This window comes from Mauremys mutica, chromosome 1, assembly GCF_020497125.1.
Source record: "Mauremys mutica isolate MM-2020 ecotype Southern chromosome 1, ASM2049712v1, whole genome shotgun sequence".
Classification (NCBI taxonomy): Eukaryota; Metazoa; Chordata; order Testudines; family Geoemydidae; genus Mauremys; species Mauremys mutica.
Genome location: NC_059072.1, coordinates 5,445,921 through 5,461,329, shown reverse-complemented (window position 1 = coordinate 5,461,329; position 15,409 = coordinate 5,445,921). Strand labels below are relative to the sequence as shown.

Sequence of the window (15,409 nt, the reverse complement as noted above, 5' to 3'; positions counted from 1 at the left end):
GCACGGCCCCCCATAGGCTACGGGCCCCAGCACGGCACGGCCCCAATGGGCTACGGTCCCCAGCGCGGCACGGCCCCTACGGGCTACGGGCCCCAGCGCAGCACAGCCCCCCTGAGCTACGGGCCCCAGCGCGGCACAGCCCCAATGGGCTACGGGCCCCAGCGCGGCACAGCCCCCCTGAGCTACGGGCCCCAGCGCGGCACGGCCCCTACGGGCTACGGGCCCCAGCGCGGCACGGCCCCCATGGGCTACAAGCCCCAGTGCAGCACGGCCCCAATGGGCTATAGGCCCCAGCGCAGCACGGCCCCCACGGGCTACGGGCCCCAGCGCGGCACAGCTCCCCTGGGCTACAGGCCCCAGCATGGCACGGCCCCCACGGGCCCCAGCGCGGCACGGCCCCCACAGGCTACGGGCCCCAGCGCGGCACGGCCCCCACGGGCTACGGGCCCCAGCGCGGCACGGCCCCCATGGGCTATGGGCCCCAGCACGGCACGGCCCCCACGGGCTACGGGCCCCAGCGCAGCACGGCCCCCACGGGCTATGGGCCCCAGCGCGGCACGGCCCCCACGGGCTACAGGCCCCAGCACGGCACGGCCCCCATGGGCTACAAGCCTCAGTGCGGCACGGCCCCCATGGGCTACAGGCCCTGGCTGGTGCCCCACGCAGCTTCTCACGGACTCTCAGGCCAGCAGGGACCACCTAGTCAGTCCCTCAACCCCCGCTCCTCACTGGGCTCCCCTGGGCTGAGTCACTGAGCTCCCCAAATCTTCATTCATAGACTTCAAGCTACAGAGAATCCACCATTGACTGTAGTTCACCCCAGCCAGTGCCCCGTGCCCCACGCTGCATGGGGCCAGTTGTACGACACACACAACCTGCTGGCTCCTGGTGTGACCTGGGGCAGGTTTGATCCCTGGAACTCTATAGGGTTTGGGTCCTGGCCCCCCACCCAGGGCAGCAGGGCATTGACACTGGCAGGCCCCGAGGATGGGAGGCAGGGGCTTGCTTAGATCATCAGAGCCCAAGTGTGTTCAGGTGAGAAGTTGGGTTGATAAAGACGGGATGCTGGCAGGCCAGGTGCCAGCTCATGCCAGGGTCCCCTTGTCTCAGCTGAACAGCGACACACTCGGTATTAGAATTGTAAGAATGTGTTGAGTGTTTGACCTTGATGGCGGGTTGTGAGTTGCTGCCGAGAGTAATCCCACCTGTAACATCTGTGCCCCGTATTGTATGGCAATATTTGAGCAGTTGCGTTGTGAGCCTCGGAGACTGTAAATCACCAGCCAGGAGAGAGACATTAACTCGTGGGAAGGGCTGAGCTGAGCTGAGCTGAAGGTGTCACGCCCTGCCCAGCAGGAAAGGTCCATCGATACCAACGGACTGTTGTGGGATGGGAATTTCCCTACATACCATCAACAAGAGGACAAAAGTCTTTTGTTGTTCTGCTCTCCTCCCAGTGGAGAGGAGTCAGGAAGTGGACTCCTCCCATCAGCTGTTTGCAGCTCAGAGCACATGGCAGGAAGGGGATAAAAACCCCAAGCCAAAAGGACCTGGTATATATCTCTATGATGCTTAGACTCTGGGAGGGACAAGGTGTTTGTAGGCATAAGCAAGAGATCCCCAGTGCTTAGCCTGGGTTAACCCTGAAGAACATACAGAGCTAGCGTATTACAGAAACTTCTAGTACTTTGTGAAACTTAAGCCTGGAACTCATTTGTGTATCTATAGTTACCTGCTGTAACCTGCTACGTAACTCTCGGGTTTCCTTTCCCATCTTTAGGTCGTTTATTATAAGACTGGCAACAAGCCTTGTCTTTGGTGTGAGATCTAAGGTGCGACTGATCTGGGGTAACTGACTAGTCCTTTGGGACTGGCAGTAACCTGAATATTGCTCTGATTCTTGGTGCAAGGGCCCGTCTATCAGAAAGGCAGGCTCCCCTGGGTGGCGAGACAGAACGGAGCACCCGAAGGGACTGTCTGGGACTCCATGGGAAGGCGGAGGAGTTTACACTTGATAACTGGTTGGTGAAATCAAAGTACAGACCTCGCAGCCAGTTTGGGGTTTGTGCCCCGGTTCCTAAGAGTTTGCTCTGAGGTTGCCAAGTATCAGGGGGGAGCCGTGTTAGTCTGTAGCCACAGAAACGATGAGGAGTCCGGTGGCACCTTACAGATTTATTGGGGCATAAGCTTTCGTGAGTACAAAATAAACACTTGGGGTTTTCTACCCACGAAAGCTTATGCCCCAATAAATCTGTTTGTCTTTAAGGTGCCACCGGACTCCTCATTGGCTTTTTGCCCTGAGGTTGGGACTCACACTCCTGAGTCACTGCGGGCAGCGTTACACAAGGTAATCGTGTTGTCATGGCCTTAGACCTCGGTAAGGCCTTGGACCTGGTACCCGTGACCAAGTGGGATTTATCCATCCTGCTATGTTGCATGTGAGTCTGACTGTCCTACACTAATACTGTGGGTGCCTTAGTTTTCCTGGGGACTGCACCAATACTTGGGTGGTGGGAACTGGGGGTGGGATTTTGCTGAGGCCCTCAGGGCAGGTGAGACTGCCCAGCTATTTGCAGACCCAGGAGGTGACCCCAGGTGACACCTTTGGCGGGGGAAGTGAGGCAAAGAGAAGGAGGAGGGGCATGACGGGGGTGTTGGGCTGGAGGCTGGCAGTTTGCGGGAGGGGACTGGAAGAGGGGGAATCCAGGGCATCTGGCCCAGGCTTCCCAAGATGGACTTGGCTGAAAGTCACTGATGTCTGTAATAGCCAGCTCGGGTCTACACTGTGTTCCTGTTGACGAATAAACCTTCTGTTTTACGCTGGCTGAGAGTCACGCCTGACTGCGGAGTTGGGGGGCAGGGCCCTCTGGTTCCCCAGGACCCCACCGGGGTGGACTCGCTGGGGGAAGCACACGGAGGGGCAGGGGATGCTGAATGCTCCGGGGTCAGACCCAGGAGGTGAAGCCGTGGGAGCTTCCTGCCCCGGATCCAGGCTGCTCCCAGAGAGGAGGCTCCCCCAGAGTCCTGCCTGGCTTCGTGGGGAGCAGTTCCAGAGCAGCGCCTGGGACTCCGTGACAGCACCTCACACCAGTTTGATTAAGATACAAGAGCGATATAAAATTAACCAGGCACACGTTCAATGGATTCAAAGCCGGCTCACTGATAGGACTGAAAACATAACAGTAAATGGGGACTCCTCGCTGAGCGGGTGTCTTTCTAGTGGGGTCCCGCAGGGATCGGTTCTGGGCCATTTCGCTTTTTTATCAATGTCCTGGAAGAAAACATGAACTCGTCACTGGCAGTTTGCAGGTGACACACAGCCGGGGAGAGCAGTAAATGAGTAAGAGGACAGGTCACTGATTCAGCGCGATCTGGATTGCTTGGTAAGCTGGGCACAAGCAAACAATATGCGCTTTAATACGGCCGAATGTAAAGTCACACACCGAGGAACAAACAGTACAGGCCAGATTTACAGGACAGGGGTGGGACCAAATGGGAATTGTCTGTCGTATTTTTCTGCCCCTTTGTAACAGGTTGTACCAACCCCCCACAGGAGAGGCGAGGGTTAACGGAGGGCTCTGGGCCCAGGAGACCATGGCCCTGTGGAGGGAGCATTCAAAAGGGAGCAGCTCCGCTCAGTGGAGGCTCACAGAGGAGGAGAGCAGCGGGGAAGCTCCAAGCCACCAGGGTCAGGCCTCCTGGCTGTGCCGCGGGAAGCCGGTCGACCGTGGGAACCAAAGGGGACGACCTGCTGTGGCCAGCGGAGACGCCAGAGATTAATCAGAGGGAACTCGAGAGGGACCCCACACCCCACCCCAAGACGCCACCGGAGGGACTGGAATGAGGGTAGGAAGCGACTCAGGGAACGCGCTTGTGGGTGTTGGGACCTGAATCCTGTGGCAGGATCCACTGTTTGGAAGGGCCCTGGATTGGAATCCTGTGGAGTAGGGTGGGCCCAGATTCTCCTACTTTCCCCCACCACTAGGCGACACTACCCCCTGAACTACAGCCACTAGGCAAATGAGCCTGTGGACTCTCACCATGACACAGCACATCCCAGAGCATTGCCATTAGGCGGCGCTGTCAGCCCAGAGCACTCAACTAACCCCTGGAAAACCCCTATGTGTGCCTCAGTTTCCCATATATGCTGCATGGTTACCCAGTGTGGGGAAAGGGACCGTTTGCTCTCAGGGCAGGCTGGATGACATAGGCGTGCATGTCGCCCAGCTCTCTGAGCTGGGATGGGCCATTAAAAAGGGCTGGCTGAGGCCACCTCATATCAACAAAGGATCCGAGAAGACAAACCCAATGGCCCAGACACTGATACCTGGCAGCCAATGCCCCCATCAATCCCTGGGGAGCGGCCAAGTCTCTCCCAGCAGGCCGTCTCCATGGGACTCGCTGAGCGGAGCTCCCGGTGTGAAACAACGGCTGGAGCCCCACAGCTTGTCTAGGAGGCGATGAGGCTGCGTGGCTGACACTGGAGGAGGAGTGAGACCCCCTGGGGGGCTGGCCCCGAGACCGTTCCAAAGCTGGGGCGAAGCCCTGACCCTGGGGCTCTGGGACAGGGCAATTCTATCCTGGGAAACGGAGACTCTGAAAAAGACTGGGGGGGGGGTGTCACGGAGACAATCAGCTGAACACGAGCGCCCACGAGCTGAGGCCAAAAGGGCTAATGCGATGCCTGGATCCGTAAGCAGGGGCCTCTCGAGTAGCAGGGAGGTTCTGTTACCTCTGTCTTGGGCACTGGTGCAGCCGCTGCTGGGACTCTGTGTCTGGTTCTGGAGCCCGCGGTTCAGGAAGGAGGGTGGGAAATTGGAGAGGGGCCAGCGAAGATCCACCAGAAGGCTGAAGCAGCCTCACAATGACAGCCTCCAGGAGCTCCATCTATCCAAAGCGAAGGGGTGACCTGATGACAGTCCGTGAGCACCCCCATGGGCGCAGAATCTGATAACAGAGGCTCTTCTGTCAAGCAGACAAAGGTCTAAGAAGCTGCAGCGGCCGGAAGTTGACGCTAGCCAAATTCAGGCTGGGAAGAAAGCGTCATTTTTAACAATGAGGGTAACTGACCTTTGGACCAATTCACCAGGGTCGTGGTGGATTCTCCATCACCGACCGTTTCTATATCCAGATTGCATGTTTCTCTGCGAGATCTTCCTTCTTTCAAATGGGAATTAATTCAGGGGAGTCCTCTGGCCAGGAGATCAGACCAGATCCTCACATCGCTCCCTGTGTCCTTATGATTTCGTCATGGGGGTTGCGGAAGTCACGGAATCCATTACTTCCAGCGACCTCCGTGACTTCAGCCTGAGGTGGTCGGGAGCTGCAGGGCGCCTGCTGCCCACAAGGACAGGGAGCTGCAGGGCCCCCGCCGCCCACAGGGACAGGGAGCTGCAGGGCCCCCGCCGCCCACAAGGACAGGGAGCTGCAGGGCCCCCGCTGCCTCTGGTGCCCTGGAGGTCCAAGCTGCTGTGGGTGGCAGGGAGCCCCCGAGCTCCTGGCCACCGCGGCCACAGGGGAACCCCAAGCTCCCCGCCATCGCAGGCCCCTGGAGCTGTGGGCAGCAGGGGTACCCCGCAGCTCCTGGCTGACACGGGAGGTGGGGGCAGCCCCAGCAGAGGGACCCCCAAAGCTGCGGGTGGCAAGGGGACCCCACAGCCCCCAGCTGCTGCAGGCGGTGTGGGCTCCCACAGATCCCCATTTTGTCATGGATATTTTTAGTAAAAGTCACGGACAGGTCACAGCTTCCGTGGATTTTTCTTTTTTCTCTGTGACCTGTCCGTGACTTTTACTAAAAATGTCCATGACAAAATCTTAGCCTTACATATGATCTACAAATCTCTGCCCCGCAGGGCCCAGGTGAGGTGTCAGTGTGGGGAGGGGGCTATTCTGAGCAGAGAGGCTTTTTGGTTAAGGTTGTAACGATTCTACACCTAGGCAGGGCTTCGGCACACTTGGAAGCAGTGGGGATAACTGCTTCAAAAGCCCCTCCTGCGGGGAGCTAAAGAAGAATCCCTGTCAGTTGCTAGCAGTATAGGGCCTATGAAACACACCTGAGCAGTTCTGATTCCACCCGGGGGAGCACAGAGGCTGTGTGTGATCTGTACAGTGCTTAGCTTTGGTGGGAAACCAGCACTTCACCAGCAGAGGCTTTGCAGGCCAAGGAGGTTTGAGTTGCTCTGAGGAGGCAGCGCCTGGAGCACTGTTCTCCGTGCTGTGTGGGGTGACCACCCGCCCCTTATTTCATGGGACTGTCCCCAGTTAGTTCAAAGCTGACTCCAAAGGGATCTCACAGAACTGGGTGAGTGGGCCACGAGATGGCAGATAAAATGAACGGCTGATAAATGCAAAGCGATGCCCATTGGAAAACATAACCCCGACTATACAGAACAATAGGCTCTAAACTGGCTGTTACCACTTGCGAGAGATCTCGGAGTCGTTGTGGAGAGTTCTGGGAAAACAGCCACGCAATGTGCAGCGGCAGCCAGAACAGGAACAGAGTGTTAGGAACCATTAGGAAAGGGAAATAGAAAACACCGTAATCCCCTGTATAAATCCATGGCACGCCCACACCTTGACTAGCGCGTGCAGCTCTGGTGGCCCCGTCGCAGAAAAGATCCATTCGAATTGGACAGGGGACAGAGAGGGCAACACAGATCCTTAGGGCTCTGGAACAACTTCCAGGTGAGGAGAGATTAAAAAGCCTGGAGCTGTTTGGCTTGGGGACGAGGACGGAGAGGGGATGTGACAGAGGCCGAGACGCAGCCAGGCCGGACGGCTGGAAGAGGGCGGTGGAAGGCAGGAGTATTAGCCCGAGAATGATAAAGGCCCTTTTCCCTTCAAGCTGAGAAGGGGTCACCTCAGGTCAATTAGGGACCCAGAGACCAATTAAGGGCTGCCTGTGACCTTTGCCGCCCCCGCCCCCTCCAAAGGAGAGTAGGGAGTTATTCCCCTTTGGTTTGTAGTGGAACCTGCTTCTTTTTTTCCTTCAGCTGGCAGAGGGGCACTGCGGGGGCCTGCCTGGAAAATATTGGGAAATACGCCTCCCCCTGTCAAGTGGGAGAGTCAACACCATCCAGAGAGGGGCTGACTTCCTCCTGGCCCCCCGCCGCCCGAGGTGTGGGGAGGTGCCTTGCCACAAGGGCTATACAATCACGACTGGAGAAAGTGAGTAGGGAAGTGTTATTTACCCCTTCCTATAACACACGAACCAGGAGTCCCCCAATGAAATGAAGAGGCAGCAGGTTTAACACACACCTAAGGAAGTATTTCTTCTCACAACGCACAGTCAACCTGTGGAACTCCTTGCCAGGGGATGGTGTGAAGGCCAACAGTATAACTGGGTTCAAAAAGAACCAGACAAGTTCCTGGAGGATGGGTCCATCAATGGCTATTAGCCAGGATGGGCCGGGATGCAACCCCACGCTCTGGGTGTCCCTAAGCCTCTGGTCACTAGAAGCTGGGACTGGACGACGGGTGGAGATGTGGATCGCTCAGTAATTGCCCTGTTCTGTTCACTCCCTCTGGGGCACCTGGCACTGGCCATTGTCAGAAGACAGGACACGGGGCTGGATGGAGCATTGGGCTGACCCACCATGGCCGCTCTTACGTTCTTGATTTGCCCCTTAGCGCGATTGTCCCTTATTTTCGGCTGTACTGAAAGACGTTAAAACTGAAGGAGCCTTTCAAACATGACACTGACGCTCACGAGAACTGTGTGGCCTCCTTGGGGCGGCAGACACGTACCCGCCCTGCTAAGGGAGCTGGCGTTCCCCTGAAACGTCCCTTCCAAGAACGCGCTGCCCCTCGCTTTTCACGTGGCTTTTCCTTTATTTCCGTCCCTCAAAGGGGATCGCCCCAGCCAGCGCTGCGCCCAGCAAGGCCAGACAGGGGCTGGGAGACCAGGCGGCCCCACGAGAACAGCTCGGACCACATCTGGCTGGGCTGAGCGATGCCTCGGGGGAGGCAGAGGGAGCAGCGGGGCGGGAGCGACTCGGAGTGAAGGAAAAGGGAAATAGAGGATCAGGAAATCAATCTCTCTCTCTGCACAACGCAGCCGCTGGCGTGGTGCCCAAGCGCCCTCCGGAGAACGACTGAGCTGGCCCAGGCTGCCTCGGGGTGCAGGGAGCCCCGTTGCTACGAAGACCCAACCGCACATGGGAGGAGCAGCAAACACACCGGAGAGAATCATTCTGCACTGGCCGAGGGCTGGGCTGCGGGGACCCACCAGGCCAGGGGAGGCCTGGCTCAGCAGGATTTTAAATCAGACGGGCTGGGAACGCCCAGCGCCCTGTGCCCTGCCCGGTCCCGCAACAGTCAGACTCTTCCTGAGACTGAAAAGCTACAGCGAGGTTCCCCACCTGCCGGGCAGCAGACAGGTGTGAGCGTGTGCTCACATGCGCGTGTGAACACGTACGTACCAGCCAACGCCAGTGCTACTCACAGCTCCATCGGGCACGTGCGCACACAGCGCTAGGTCATGGAGACGGGGCTAGAAATAACAGCAGAGGGGACCCGGTAACCTCGTCCCACCCTGGCAGGGAAGTGGAGCCCAAATCGATTTTCCCTGCAGCCAGAGGAGCAGGGGACCCAGCGGGGCTGTGCGGGTCAAACTGATCAGAATAAAAAGGCGCCAGTGAGTGATCAAGCAGGTCCCCCAAATACCACAGCACCAATTGTTTTAGGAGCCTGGGGCGGGGGAGGGTTCTCCATCCCACATATTTGTCCTAGTGTGTAACATAGAACAGCCGGACTGGATGAGAGCCAACGAACATCCCTGGAGCCCAGTGTCCTGTCGCCCAGCAAATATCTGTTGTCATTAATAACGCTGCAAAGTCTTGTTATCCATGGCCAATCCCTGGCTGAAGCCTGGATGAGTTCTTGGCCAAAACAACTTCCTGTGGCAGGGAGTTCCACAGTCCAAAACACAAGCAGCTGAGTGCGTGACCCTGGGCGAGCAGAGCTGTTTTGTGATTGAATTCAAGGGAAACATTCCCCAGACAGAGATGAAAAACCAAACCAAAACAAGGTTCATGCTTTTTAAAAATGAGCCGGGGAGGGAGGGAGGGAGGGGAGGAATAAAGCCGAAAATACAATAAATCAAAGGAAGTGGAAGATCCGACAGGGGAAACGTTATTCTTATACAGACAGAGGGTCCCCTGTGCTACCTTTTACAGATGGGAAACTGAGGCACAGGGTGGCTCAAGTGATTTGCCCACGGTCACACAGGGAATCTGTAGCAGAGCTGAGTACAGAACCGAGATCTCTGTCCAGGCCCCACTCCCAGGGCCGTCATGGCTCCATCTCGGCCGAATGTGTCGCAGGGCTGGGGCTGTGCTCAAAGCAGGGAGCTGTACAGTAAAGGGTCTTTGTAGCACTGTGACGAACTGGGACTGTTCTTACTGGGGGCTGTGAATGCTGAGTGGGGGGGTGTTGGCCTGGGAGGACGAGCTGCATTGGGGGATGGGAGACTGGCCTTGAGGGAAGATGCCTGAGTATGTAAGGGGAGAACCCAGGAAGGGGTTAGAGGCCAGGTGACACCTCTGCCCAGGAAGCTGAACAAAGGCTGAGGGAGGAGACGCTGGGGAGTGAGGGGGTTTTCAGGAGGTGGCTGGGGAATGGAGGGAAGGACAGACGGGGCTCTGACCCCCCAGTGGGGCTGTGGTGCTCCTGGGACCCCAAGATGGACCTAATTGGGGAGGATCCTGTTATCTGTGCCTGCAAGACCTGTCTGGGACTGTGTTCCTGTCGTCTAAATAAACCTTCTGCTTTACTGGCTGGCTGGGGGTCCTGGTGAATGGCAGGAAGCCGGGGGTGCAGGGCCCTGACTCCCCCACACTCCGTGACAAGCACCTTTGCATCACCCCGAGCCTAGATTCCTAGATTCCAGGGCCAGCCGGGAGCCTTGTGATCACCTCGTCTGAGCGCCCCCATAACAAAGGCCAGAGAACGGCCCTAACGTAATGCCTGGAGCAGAGCGTTTAGAAAAACATCCCGTCTGGATTGAAAAATGGGCAGCCAAGAAAACCCCTCCACGAGCCTTAGTAAACGGCCCCAGTGGCTACCTGTGGTCACGGTTAGAAACGCCCACGTCTTATTTCTAGTCTGAATTTGTCCGGCTTCACCTTCCAGCCTGGGTGGCAGGACACATTTCTCCGCGAGGCGAAGAGCCTGGCAGCAAAGATTTGTTCCCCCGGTAGGTACTGACCGACGGAGATCAAGTCCCGCTTCAGCTCCGCTGTGTGGGGCTGCTTGAGTCCGTCACTAGCACAGACCAGACGAAGAGCTCTGGGTAGGGCCACCAGCGTGGAAACCTGGAGCACTTTTCTTTTGGGGGGTCTAGTTGCGTATATAAGACAAAGCCCCTAATATGAGGATGGTCCCAATAACCCCAGGACGTCCGGTCACCCGAGCTCTGTGTGGGGCGAAAGCGCGTCTCCTTTGCCAACGGAAGCTGGCCCAGTACAAGATAATATCTTGCCCACCTTGTCCCCTCTATCACCCTAGGGCAGGTTTTCCAATCCAGGGGCTCTCAACCCTTCCAGGCGACTGGACGCCTTTCAGGAGTCGGACGTCTCTTGTGTACCCCAAGCTTCTCATTTCGTCTGGGTGAAACTGGAGTTGGTACTGACTTCGCTAGTGCTTTGTATGTCGTCTGTTGTAAAACTAGGCCAATATCCAGATGAGTTGATGTACCCACCCCCTGCGTGCCCCCAGGGGTATAGAACATAAGAATGGCCCTGTGATGAAGTGGGAATGTTCTTAAGGTTTTCTCTGAATACTGTGTGGGTGCCTCAGTTTCCCCTTTGCCTTTCTTATGTATCTAGGGGGTGGGATAAGGGGGTGTGATTGTTGCAGAGCCCTAGGCAGGTGTGGTGGTGTCTGCACAGAGAATGGCCAATGCTCTGTCTCCTGGCAACTGATGGCCTGGGTCCCTCCCCTGCAAAGTTGCCAACTGAAGGTGTTGGAGAACAAAGAGATCAGGTGGCCTCCTGGCGGGGGGGGGGAAGGGGGGGGAGAGAGAGATAAAGGCCAGAGGAGGGGCTGGAGGGGGGCGAGTTTCGAGCTGGCTGGGGAAACGGAGCGAGGCCCAGAAATGGGGTCTGGGCTCCCTACCCCCCAAGATGGACCCGACTGAGGGGTCCTGTTCTCTGTACCTACAAACTCTGTTACCCCATGTTCCTGTCGTCTAATAAACCTCCTGTGTTACTGGCTGGCTGAGAGTCACGTCTGGCTGCAGGACCCTCTGGCTGCCCCAGGACCCCGCCCGGGCGGACTCGCTGGGGGAAGCGCACGGAGGGGCAGGGGAGGCTGAATGCTCCGGGGTCAGACCCAGGAGGTGAAGCCGTGGGAGCTTCCTGTCCTGCAGCCAGGCTGCTCCCAGAGAGGAGACTCCCCAGAGTCCTGCCTAGCTTCGTGGGGCGCAGTTCCAGAGCAGCGCCCGGGACTCCGTGACAGGCCCTACGGGGTCAGACCAAAGGTCGTTCTAGCCCAGTGTCCTGTCTTCCCACAGTGGCCAATGCCAGGTGCCCCAGAGGGAATGAACAGAACAGGGAATTATCAAGTGATCCATCCCCGACGCCCATTCCCAGCTTCTGGCAAACAGCAACCCCAGCTGAGAACCGCTCTTCCGATCCGTTCTCCATCTCCTGCTTCTTCCCTGGCCCCTCTCCAATTTCTCAACAGCCTCTTGAATTGTAGACTCCAGAGCAGGACACAGGATTCCCGCCGCGGCCGCACCAGTGCCAAATACAGACGTCATTTACCCTCCCTGCAGCCAAGGATTGCACGAGCCCTTTGGACAGGGCCTCACTCTGCACCAGGGCGACTTGCCCCTTGAGGGCGGGCGGAGCTGGGTGTGGGGGAACAACTGAGGCACCCCGGGCTGGACCGGGTGATTCCTCTGAAGGGCTGGAGCGCGGGGCAGGAAGGAAGACGGGCAGAAGACCCTGACACCAGGGGGGCTGGACCCCACGGCCAGGAATCTGGCTCCAGCCAAAGCCGCAAAGGCCCCGGCAGGAGGGCCTGGGGCAGGGTGAATCAGAGACGGCAGGCGTGGGCAGGCTCCAGCCGGAAGACCGGAGCTCTGGGGTTCCCCTGGTGAGGCCGGCAGGCAGGGAAAGCGTGGGAGGACCCGAGGGGAGGCTCGCACCGGGGGGGCCATCCTGGGACTCTGCGGGGGGAGCTTGCCTGAGGCGGGAGTGGGGCAGGGCACTGCAGAGCCACCCCTGGACGCAGGGGACCCCACTTCGGCTGAACTGAAATGCACTTGTGCCCAGCTCGCCCTGTGTATTCCCCGCCCCCCTCCTCCCCCGTCCTGGGCCCTCTGCAAACTGCCAGGGAGGAGTGAATGTTTCCTCCCGGGTCATTAAGGGAAGAGCACAGGGCCAGGGGCCCACCGGAAACAGCCCGTCAACGCTGGCCCCCGGTCACACTGACGGCGGGAGACCCGAGTCACGGGGGGGGGGGGTCATTTCTTTTCTTTCCTTCGTGGCCCAGACAAGCTCCTGAGCTCCCCGAGCGCCTCCTGAGGTCTGGGGAAGGGAACCAGAGCGTCCCAGCGAAATACAAGCTGGGCCAGACCCTCCCAGGCCCGAGCCCCGGCTGCCTCATCTGGCCCACCTTGTATGTCGCTGGCCTGCTCCGGCTCCCTTCCCCCGCCCTCGAGAGCGCTCGGAGGCTTGGCCACCCCAGCAGGGCTCCGCTAAGACGCTCCCTCCCCCCTTTGTCACCCGAATACCCTGGCACCAAGGTGGCTCCCACACGGCGCGCGGGGCGAGCCCGAGCACTCGGACAGCCCTTAACCCATGGAAACCACCGGCCCAGAGTAGAGCAGCCCCAAGACCTGCCCCGAGTGCTAACTGGCCGTCGGGGCCCCCCCAGGCCTGCTGCGGGGGGCAGGGGGGCAGAGCTGGCTGCATGGGGCATTGCCCTTTGCCCCGCACTAGCTGGCATACAGCGTTCTGGGGCTCTGGTCTCTGCTGACACCCCTAGGGGGCGCTGCGTGTGCCTGGGAGCAGGGGCCACCTGGGAGCCCGGGGCGTGGCCCCAGAGCGGCGAAAGGCCCCGTTTCTCGCCCGATGGGGACCCGGCAAGCAGCCCTGCCCCACGGGTTAAACGATCCTGGAAGAGAACCGCAAAGCCAACGGATCAGCCGGCCAAGCAGTGATGGGCGGCCACTGCTGGGCCGGGGCCTGGCAGCTGCTCGCAGGCACAGAGCCACGCTGCCCAGCCGTTCAGGACAGGGAGCGAAGGGGGATCTTGTGTCAAGGGGACGGAAGGAGCGAGACTGGAATTGCCTGAGTTGGAATTTGGCCAAGACGCTGGGATTAACATCGATCTGTCTGCCGAACGAGCCCATCGCCAGCCACGGCACCGTCTGCTTTCCAGCAGAGTCAGGACACTAGGGAAGGCAAGGCACGTGAAAGGCCATTCGCTCAGGGAAGGCCCCGGCCAATACCCCAGTGCGGGAACACGCGCACCACGGCCTGCCAGTAAAGTGACCAGGAAGCAAAGGAAACAGTTTTATCCCCAGCATGGGCAATAATTAACCTGTGGAACTCACTGGTGCGCGGGGGGGGGAGTTACCTTGAAGCCTCTGGATCTGTTTGGTGAAGATCTCGGCTTGCCGGGCGCTGGCCAGTCGCTCGTCCTCCAACAAGCCTGCAGCAGAGAGGGTGAGGTCAGCAGGGAGCGTGCAGAGACCCTGCTCCTGCACCTGCACCCGCCCTGCCATGCTGATCAGAGGGACGGGGCTGCAGACCCCAGGGCCTCAGCTGGGCCACGGACCACGGTGCACAGGGAGGCGTGAGTCAAGCTGAGCACTCCATGGGGGAGAGGGAGAATCGCCCCTGCCGCCCTGCGAGCATCTGGAGAGGGGCAGAAGGGACATGGGAAGGACAAGGACAGCTGGAGCTCTGGGCCCCTCGCTGGAGGGGCTGGGAGTCCTGCGTGGACCCCAGCCCGCCCAAGGGAATGGGAAAGCACATGGCACCGAGGGAGCCGTCGCCGTGCATAGAAACCTGTGCAAGCACAAGCCCTCCGTGCCCCACGGTGCTCACGAGAGATCACAAGACCCCCTGGTGCCCCACGCATGGGGACTTGAGAGAACGTGACAGAGACCTGGTGAGGCCACACCTGGAGTATTGCGTCCAGTCTGGGGCCCCCCATTATAGAAGGGACGTGAACATATTGGAGAGAGTCCAGCAGAGGGCAACAAAAATGATCAGGGGACTGGAGCACATGACTTATGAGGAGAGGCTGAGGGAACTGGGATTGTTTAGCCTGCAGAAGAGAAGAATGAGGGGGGATTTGATAGCTGCTTTCAACTACCTGAAAGGGGGTTCCAAAGAGGATGGATCTAGACTGTTCTCAGAGGTAGCGGATGACAGAACAAGGAGCAATGGTCTCAAGTTGCAGAGGGGGAGGTTTAGGTTGGATATTAGGAAAAACTTTTTCACTAGGAGGGTGGTGAAGCACTGGAATGGGTTCCCTAGGGAGGTGGTGGAATCTCCTTCCTTAGAGGTTTTTAAGGCCCGGCTTGACAAAGCCCTGGCTGGGATGATTTAGTTGGGATTGGTCCTGTTCTGAGCAGGGGGTTGGACTAGAGACCCCCTGAGGTCTATATGATTCTGTGAACATGCACCGTGCCACGGCCCGTGCCAGGAGTTCACAAGAGCTGACGCCCTGTGCACACAAGTCACCTTCCCGTGCTCTCCTGCTCACACGATTCCGCGTGGCTCCGAGCCAGCGCGTGCCACCCTTACCCTGTAGCTCCAGCGAGTCATCCTCGTGCTTCACTGCCAGCTCCCGCGTCTCCTCCAGCTCCTCCAGCAGCTGCAGCATCTGGGCCCTCAGGTCTTCCATCTCCTGGTCCGTCAGGTCCAGCTCTTTCTCGTCTTCTTCCATGGAGCCCGCGTTCCCCACATCCTCCTCCCCTTCTTCCTCCGGGTCCGGGCTACCCACGTCACCTGGCGAGGAACGCTGCATGAGCCCGCAGCCCCTCGCAATGCACTCACTGCCTGTCCCCCAGGCCACGGCTTGCACCAGTGCCCTCTGCACCAGGGAGCAGCCACCCCCTGCCATGCCAGCCTGGTGCCAGGCCTCTGAGCCTCGGCAGAGACAAACCTCTGAGCTGTTGCAGCGTGGAGGGGCAAAGGCCACCCTGGCCCGGCTGGAGAAGCGGATTCTGCCCCGCCGCACGTGACCCACTGGCGCCACCTGATGGCAGCGGGCGGAACCGGGCCCAGAGGCAGCCACACGGATGAAAACGGGGGGTGGTCCCCGCATGAGATCCATCCAGAGCTGACCCCAGTCCTGGGTGCCCCATCCAGCTCTGCCCCCCAGGTCCATCCCGCACCCCTCCTACCTGCCGTTACTGCACCCAGAGCCGGGCAGGGCAGAGCCGGGC

General features: G+C 59.2%; 1 protein-coding gene across 2 annotated transcripts in view; it reads right to left on the bottom strand.

The window, feature by feature from the left end:
* Positions 1-15,409, bottom strand: part of CCDC136 (coiled-coil domain containing 136) — a 28,579-nt gene that overhangs the window by 9,631 nt on the left and 3,539 nt on the right. For both annotated transcript variants that reach the window (XM_044987287.1, XM_044987296.1), the window contains exons 2-3: positions 14,766-14,969; positions 13,588-13,662 (exon numbers count right to left, since the gene is read on the bottom strand). In XM_044987287.1, the coding sequence (XP_044843222.1) occupies positions 13,588-13,662; positions 14,766-14,969 (279 nt within the window). The remainder of the gene's footprint in view (positions 1-13,587; positions 13,663-14,765; positions 14,970-15,409) is intronic.